The 9058-nt window shown below is 40.0% G+C and overlaps 1 protein-coding gene across 1 annotated transcript in view; it reads left to right on the top strand.

The window, feature by feature from the left end:
• Positions 1–5310: 5310 nt before the first annotated feature.
• Positions 5311–9058, top strand: part of RIGI (RNA sensor RIG-I) — a 30229-nt gene continuing 26481 nt past the window's right edge. Inside the window, 5 exon segments of the mRNA XM_067744566.1 lie at positions 5311–5427; positions 7124–7225; positions 7978–8131; positions 8709–8852; positions 8854–8962. Coding sequence (XP_067600667.1) covers positions 5328–5427; positions 7124–7225; positions 7978–8131; positions 8709–8852; positions 8854–8962 — 609 coding nt within the window. The 5' untranslated portion in view covers positions 5311–5327.

The raw sequence follows: 9058 nt of genomic DNA, 5'->3' as shown, positions 1-9058 counted from the left end.
AAACAACCTAAATGCCCATTAACTGATGAATGGATAGACAAAATGTGGTATACCCATACAATGACATATTATTTAGCAAGGAAAAGGATTGAATGATAACTGATACACAATAGATGAACCTTGAAAACATTATGCTAAGTGAAGGACCACAAGGACCACATATTATCTGATTCCATTCATATGAAATGTCCCAAACCTGCAAATCCAGAGAGACCCAAGAAGATTAGTGGTTACCTGGGGCTAGGGGGAGGGGAAATGGGGATGACTGCTAATGGGTACGAGATCTATTTTTACAGTGAGGAAAAGGCACTAAAATTAGATTTAAAACTCTAAAAACTATTGAATTTTACACTTTAAAAGGGTTTGTTTTAGTGTTGCAGAGGAGGAATGCATTCTTTCTTCTTTCATTCATTCAGCATACCTTTGTTAAGTGTATATTAAGTACTAGGTCTTCTTCTAAACTCTGAAAATACAGAGGTTAACCAGCCAGACAACTGGCTTACTCCATTGGAATTTACATTCCATTGACAATGGGGAAAAAAAATGGAAAATTATCAAATGTCAGGTCATGTGAAGGCAAAGTTTTGGTCACCAGCCCAGGCGTGGAGTTAGTGTACAAAATCAGTATGACCACCAGCTGGTTGGTGGATGGTTTTCTGTTACCTGACCTCACTCTGTTTCTCTTTAGCTTCTTTTGCTTTCTCTTTTCTGCTATATTTCCTACTGTCTGTTGACCTGAAATGAATAGACTGCCAGATATTTCTTCAGCAAAGATGGGTTTTTTCAGGGTCAGCAGAGAATTGCAATCTGGGGTCTGCAACCATGGCAGCTGTGTGCAAGTCCCTGCAGGGCAAAGGGAGGAGAACACTTTTTTAGAGAGGAAAGGAGGCTGGGAGGGCTGTAGTAAACAAAGAGTCCATGGCTTTTCATTGGCCGAGTCGTTACCGGGAAAGAAGAGTCTGTCTTCTTCCTCTTGGGCTCTGCTATGTTCACAGGGCATGAGAGCGACCCCTTCTGGTCTCCTGAATATTTAATTGAGGTTTCTGTTTATTAATTTTTTTACACGTCTTAGCGAAAGCCTGGAAAAAGGACCATGAAAGTATCTCTGTTTATCCTAACTCTGCTTGCTGTGTCCACTGTAACTGTTACTGATGACATGAGTGGTCCTATCCTCACACTCTTTTAGTCCTGTAATTAATTTAGACTTTTGAACAAGAAGCTATCAAAATGTTAGAAGAAGCCTTTGTTCTTCCACCTAACCCGGTGCTACCCTAACTTCTCTCTTGTTATGGGGAGACTCTTGCAAACATCTTTAAGAAGCTCCTTTTCTTAAGGACTGCCCTCCAGCGTGTTCCCAGACTTCCACACCAAACTACTGAGAAGTTTCCAGAGAGGATAGGAGGGGGATTTGGTCAAGAATGGGCGTGATTGGCCTGGGCAGAGAACTTGCTGCCTTCCTGCAGTTCCTTTCGTTGCTGTGATTTGTTATACTCCCCAGTATCATTTGAGAAGGGGTCTGACAACCAACCCTTCCAATGATTAATGGTTTTACTTCCAATGATTAGTTTCTGCAGTTTTTTTTTTTTTTTTTTGCGGTATGCGGGTCTCTCACTGTTGTGGCCTCTCCCGTTGCGGAGCACAGGCTCTGGACGCGCAGGCTCAGCAGCCATGGCTCACGGGCCCAGCCGCTCCGCGGCATGTGGGATCTTCCCGGACCGGGGCACGAACCCATGTCCCCTGCATCGGCAGGCAGACTCTCAACCACTGCGCCACCAGGGAAGCCCAATAAAGTACTATTATTATTTCTATTTCATACAGGAAGAAACAGAGGCTTAGAGAAACTAAATAACTTGCCTAAGATCACACCACTAATAAGTGGTTGAGCTTGGATTAACAAAATGTATTTGTGTCCAGAGCCTGAACACTTAACCACTGGAGTCCATAGCCTTTTTTCTTTTTTTCCTTTTTTAATTAATTAATTAATTGGCTGTGTTGGGTTTTCGTTGCAGCACGTGGGCTTTTCTCTAGTTGCGGCGAGCGAGGGCTACTCTTCGTTGCAGTGTGCGGGCTTCTCATTGCAGTGGCTTCTTTTGTGGAGCATGGGCCCTAGGCGTGCGGGCTTCAGTAGTTATGGCACCACGGGCTCAGTAGTTGTGGTTCGCGGGCTCTAGAGCACAGGCTCAGTAGTTGTGGCACACGGGCTTAGTTGCTCCATGGCATGTGGGATCTTCCTGGACCAGGGCTCGAACCCATGTCCCCTGCATTGGCAGGCAGATTCTTAACCACTGCACCACCAGGGAAGCCCCCTTTTTTCTTTTTATTTGCTAAACTGTTTGGTTGTATTTAAGTTTGCATAAAATATTATTCTCAAAAGTAATAAAAGAATTTTATCTGAAAATAGGGCAAACCTGAAAAAAACTTGCGACACAAAAATTACTCAGATCACAATTAAAAGTACTCTTCTAGGTAATTATGCCTTAGATTTGAGGACTTTTGTAGATTTCAATGATCTTGCTCAGGTCTAAAATAGCATAGAAAATAGAAGACATTACCCATGTTCAAATTTTTTCCCCAAATTCAATATTTAATATTAATTAAAATACCTGAATAACTTCTTCACATTCCTGATTAATTAAGCGTTCAGCTATTTCAGGAAGGATACCTTTTGGATTGATCGTGGTTTTAAATTCTGGTTGTAAACACTTTAAAAGTAATCTGTACTCCTCCAACCTTTCAATTTTTTCAAAATCCCAACCTTCAATGGCATCATAAAGTCCAGAATAACCTGAAAAGTAGGAAGAAAATGGGGCTTTTAGAACGCCAACTAAAAAATACTTTGAGATTAATATCTCAAAATCATGATATGAAAGAGAACTGAAAACATATCTGTAAGTCACCTCCATTATTTATGATCTTTCAAAAAGAAAATTCAGTATTCATTTTAGGCACCCCACATTTCAGGTCCTCTAACAACGTTTACCATCCCTTAGGAGAAAGTACTAAGGATAAATTTGAAGTCTTACATTTGGTCTTAGTATGAAATCTTCCTTCCAAGGTACCCCATGGACTTCACCTCAGCCTCTGATTTGCCTTTCAAATGAGTCAAACCATCATGCTATTAAGTATCTCCTCAGTGCAAATTAGTAAAAAAGGCAAAAAGAAATAGAAATTTTAATTCCTGCCCCTCAGGGGCTTACCTCCTACATTATTCCAAGAAAAGAATAGTAAGTATAATGGGAAATTTGAGGAGAAAAATTTATTTTCTACTGTAATAATCCAAGAATGCTTGGCCCTAAGATTCTTAGAATAACCAGGCTTGTCTGACTATAAGGCCCACACTCTTTTCATTAGGCTATAAAGACTATAACCACAGGGCTTCCCTGGTGGCGCAGTGGTTGAGAGTCTGCCTGCCGATGCAGGGGACACGGGTTCGTGCCCCGGTCCGGGAATATCCCACATGCCGTGGAGCGGCTGGGCCCGTGAGCCATGGTCGCTGAGCCTGCGCGTCCAGAGCCTGTGCTCCGCAACGGAAGAGGCCACAACAGTGAGAGGCCCACGTACCGCAAAAAAAAAAATAATAAAATAAAAATAAAATTAATAATAATAATAGTACCTTATTAAAATGGTATTTTTATAGGAATTGAATGAGATAATATATGTAAAGTGCTTACATATCCCTGGCACATAATAAGTGCTCAATAAATTTTAATTATTGTGATTAATAATAAAAGTCATGTAAGTCCCACTACCCAGAAAAAAGCATTTGTTAATATTTTGTCATATCCTTCCAAATATACCTATGCCAATATACCCATATTTTGAATGGGTGTCAGATAGGTTCATTGTCTTCCTGATATAGCTGATGATGATACATATAACATCTCAGAGGAGGTAAGAACACATGGCTTGACATGTTGATATCACATGTAGAGGACAAGGATGAAGGAAAGCGTATCTTAAATGGTTGAGTTGGATGGGGCAAGAACGGTCAAGAAGGAGACCTAGTGAACCAAAGTACACAATGATTTTAAATCAGGTAGTAGTTGAATTGATATTTCTTCAGTAAAAACTCATAAAACGAAAACTTTTGAACTTGATCAATCAACTGCATTTGTCTTGCTTAGATTTGTTCCAACAAGGGGCTGATGGCAGGTGCAGAGAAAATGGTTGAATGCCTTCTCAGATCAGACAAGGAGAACTGGCCGAAAACTTTGAAACTTGCATTGGAGAAAGAAGAGAGCGAGTTCAGTGAACTGTGGATGGTAGAGAAAGGTAGGGTATTTGGAAGGGTGGGAGGGTCTGAAAACATGCCCTTCCTCATAGTTCTACTTAGGGCTTCCTTCAGTCCTGCCTGTTTTTCTCTCAGTGTCAGAGGCATTTCCCCTGCAAATACTCATGGTTACATCTCTAGTGAGAGACCAGCATGAAATTGAGTTCTGGAAGGCAGGTGGTTTTTTAATCTACAGAATTAGTTAGGTTGTATATAACCCCTAACAAACCACTCTCAGCCAGAATTAGCCCATCCTGCCCAAAGCATTTGGGTAAGGCAGAGTCTGAGCTCGCCGTCTGGGTTTAGATTATCAGAGAAATAGCTTGAAAATTCTAGAGTTAAAGGTTCAAACTCCAGGACTCACCCCCTTTTCAGAGTAGAATCATGATGGACATTGCCTGGTTCTCTTGCCTGGAAGCCATCAGGAACTGAACTAGAACAGGATTGGAAAAAAGAATCTGTTGTGATTAAGTATCTGAGCCATCATTTGGCTTCCTGAAGCTAATAACATCTTCTCAGAGCATTATTTTAAAGGCTGAGTTTCATAAACCATCTGAGCGTCTGCTCTTAGCCTTTTTGTAGGCTTCTTTAAGATCACAAATTGTTCCAGAAATTATCTGTCTAAATATACATCTGATTTCTTGGGTCGGGTCAGGAATGGAAGACAAGAGTGTCTGCTAAATCGTGCTTCTCTTTGGTTTGATTGTAAATCACAGGGGAGCTTGCTAAAATGCAGATTCTGATTCATTCGGGGCTCAAGAGTCTGCATTTCTAACAAGCGCCTAAAGAAGTTGCTGGTCCATGTTTCACACTTTGAATAATAAAGTTCTAAATGACACTGGAGTTCAAACTCCAAATTGAGATTTCAATTTGAAATCAAAAAGATTCCTTTGGTTGTTTTAAAAGGTGGAGGGAGTAGTTGTGAGAAATCTTAATGGAAGTTTAAAATTTTAGTATTATGATCTCTTTGTAGGGCTTTCACCATCAAGATCGTAATCAAATAATGTAAAGATTCTAAGATGTGTTTTGGTCTCATAAAGGTGCAAAAGATGTCAAAATGAAAGATTTTGAGGATGATGAAATGAAAACTTTGGATGTACAGGTTTTCTACCGGGAAGAACCAGAAAACCAGAATCTTAATTCATGCCCTTCTTCAGGTACTCAGCATCGTTTGTTCTTATCCATAATGATGCTCTTTAGGTATTTTGTGTGGGGTCATGTTTTGCAGTGCCAAAAGTCATAGCCTAATGAAAAGTTATTTAAGGAAAAGTCAGAAAGAAAAGAGAATTTATATTAAAATGGATACTTTCTCTGTAATTAGAAATGTCATTCTCTCCCTTCCATAGCTATTGCTAGCTTCTCCCTTTTTTTTTCTCTTTTTTGTCTTCTTTTATCACTAAGTATTTGCATGTATACATTGAAAATGCAAATAGAGTCCTCCCAGAAACTCAATGTCTATGAAATCCAAAATCAGCCCTGCTTTCTAAAGAAATACTTCTACTCTTTGTGAGTCACCTGCTCAGTTTCCTCTCAAGATCTCAGGGCTGCAGTGTATGTTGATGAAATGTGTGCCCTGCACAGACCTGTGGAGCTGAGAGGTTGAGTGGGGCTGAGATCCAGCCTGTCTTGTTTGGCAAACAATACACTGAGGGGCTGTGTCCTCCAAAAGGGGCTCCTTTCTCTAATTCTCACATAAGTTAGCAACGGCCCTATAAGGCCCACTTTATGTTTCTTGAAGCATATTTTCACGAGGAGACCAGAAAGTTGCATAATAAGCCATAGTAAAGAGTTACTTATAGGGCTTCCCTGGTGGCGCAGTGGTTGAGAGTCCGCCGGCCGATGCAGGGGACGCGGGTTTGTGTCCCGGTCTGGGAGGATCCCACATGCCGCGGAGTGGCTGGGCCCGTGAGCCATGGCCGCTGAGCCTGCGCGTCCGGAGTCTGTGCTCCGCAACGGGAGAGGCCACAACAGTGAGAGGCCCGCGTACTGCAAAAAAAAAAAAAAAAAAAAAAGAGTTATTTATAAAAGGGCATCAGGGAAACAATTAGGATCGATAATGAATAGTGTTAGAAGAAAGATGTGATTTGGGGATAACAACATAAGGTGAAAATTTATAGATTACTTCTGCAACCGAATGATACACATTTTTTGTTATTCCAGAATAAAATCAATGAATGTAAATTGCTTTCATTTTTTCTGACATGTAAAGGTCCTTAGTGAACTCACTTAACCTTTTAGAAATTCCCATTTTCTTTAAAATGGGTAGGTTGGACTCAACAGATGATTTCCAAGGTCTTTTCTAGCTCTTAATATTCTGTATGCTTATCTGTTAGTGAGAAAAGCCTCTGATTATTTTTTAAAACTTCTGATTCTATGAAGAGAGAATACCATGTGAGAGCCTGCAGAATTACAAAGCATGGTTGTTTGTCAATAAGAGATTACTTTGGGAGTTCATTATTCACAGTTAGGTGTTTTTCAAAGATCTAGGAGGGGTTTGTGGTTGTTTTGTCACATACAGCATTTCCTTTAACTGGTGGCCATCTATCTTGCCCTGAATTAGGCCATTCTTGCTTTAATTTCTCCTTATTAGGCTTCCATGATTGTTTCAGAAAGAAATCTTTGTGGGTTTGTTTTTTTTTTTCCTTTTTGCCATTGGTACTTTGTCATTGGGGAGAATTCTGTACTTCAAGTCAGTGCAGAAGCTGGAATGGTTAATTAGAGACAAGGATTCTAAACTTTCTTGAATGAGGCCTTTCTTTCTAGAGACAGAATTCTTGTCTGTTGGACAATACCTGTTGCCTTGATTCCTCAGAGCAGTCACTGTCTGGTAACTTAGTTTCTTTTGTTTTACAGAAGTGCCTCATACTTACAGCCCATTGAAGCCAAGAAATTACCAACTAGAGCTTGCTTTACCTGCTCAGAAAGGAAAAAACACAATAATGTGTGCTCCTACTGGTAAGCCAATTGCCATTACTGATATAGTTTGTTTCTCTTTTGCTTCCTTTTTTCCCCTTTATTGAACACTGGGACACAATGGGCAAGTTTCAGTTTTTTGATTGTTCCATTTGTCTTTTGAGACAACCATTCTATTAATATAGTCTCAAGGTATTTAAGGAACATGAGGAAGGAAAGAAAAATGCCCTCATTTATTTTTTAAAATTTATTTATTTATTTTTGGCTGTGTTGAGTCTTTGTTACTGTGCGAGCTTTCTCTAGTTGAGGTGAGCGGGGGCTACTCTTCATTGCGGTGTGCAGGCTTCTCATTGTTGTGGCTTCTCTTGTTGCAGAGCACGGGCTCTAGGTGCGCGGGCTTCAGTAGTTGTGGCTTACGGGCTCTAGAGCACAGGCTCAGTAGTTGTGACGCACGGGCTTAGTTGTTCCGTGGCTTGTGGGATCTTCCCAGACCAGAGCTGGAACCCATGTCCCCCTCATTGGCAGGCGGATTCTCAACCACTGCACCACCAGGGAATCCCCCGAAAAATGCCCTTTTTTAGCTTCCTGCAGGCCCTGACTGTCTGAATGCATGTTAACTAGGACGCAGCTTGGTTTTTCAGTCATAGTGTAAATTCTGCAGTTGTTAACCTGCCCACTTCACCAATTTACTGTCAGCTCAGTGGGTTTAGGGGAGCCTAAAATAATGATCTTTCTACAGAAGTATTTTAGTATACTATTAGTTACATGTTGTCTTTCTCTTTATATGTTAAAAGGTTGTGGAAAAACTTTTGTTTCACTTCTTATATGTGAACATCATCTTAAAAAATTTCCACAGGGACAAAAGGGGAAAGCTGTCTTTTTTGCTATGCAACTCTCAGTGTATGGGCAGCAGAAATCTGTGTTCTCAAAGTATTTTGGAAGACTTGGGTAGGTATAAGTTGGTCCAACTTCTTTTTCTCTAGCTTCATGTAACTGATGTGTTTTCTGCTTTGTGTTGCTTTTGGAAAACCATGATTCAAAAAATTTATAGTAGATTAAGCTTTTATATAATCTAGATGTAGTTCCTTCATGGATTCAAGTCTTTTTTGTTAGATAGACCTGAAATCCTAAATTCCTTTGATTAGCTCTTGTTGAATGAGTAAATGACTTAAGATAACTTTTATATTTAAATGGCACAGTTAACTTTTTAATGATTTTATAATTTATTTAATATTACTCTTTTCCTTACTATTTTCTTTCTCAGTGGCTTACAAGAGTTACAGTCAGCCCTCTGTATCTGCAGGTACCACATGGAATATATTCTACTAGCAATTCTTCCTAGCTTACATTTATTGATCACTTACTATGTGTCAGGCTTCGTGCTGGCACTTAACTTTTCTCCAGATCTGTTCCTTTTGAACTTAGGGAGAATTTAATCCCTCGATATTCTGACCTGGTATTTCATATCTTTGTGGTTCGTCATTCACATCATGGTTGGTAATAGGAAATTTCTGTCATTTTCCAGGTACAAAGTTGTAGGCATTTCTGGAGTAACATGTGACAATGTCTCAGTGGAACAGACTGTTGAGAACAATGGCATCATCATTTTAACTCCACAGATTCTTGTGAACAACCTTAAAAATGGGACTGTTCCATCACTCTCTGTCTTTGATGATATTTGATGAATGCCACAACACTAGTAAACATCATCCTTATAATATGATCATGTTTAATTGTCTAGATCAGAAGTTTGGAGGGTCTTCAGACTCACTGCCCCAGGTATCTCTAAAGTCAGATGGATTTCTCAGAAGAGTTCTAACCTTCCTAAATCCTGTTTATTTACCCTTGTGGCCATACTGAGGATGTCCTTCTGAG

This window comes from Pseudorca crassidens, chromosome 7 (assembly GCF_039906515.1).
Source record: "Pseudorca crassidens isolate mPseCra1 chromosome 7, mPseCra1.hap1, whole genome shotgun sequence".
Lineage (NCBI taxonomy): Eukaryota > Metazoa > Chordata > Mammalia > Artiodactyla > Delphinidae > Pseudorca > Pseudorca crassidens.
This window is presented reverse-complemented; position numbering and strand designations above follow the sequence as displayed.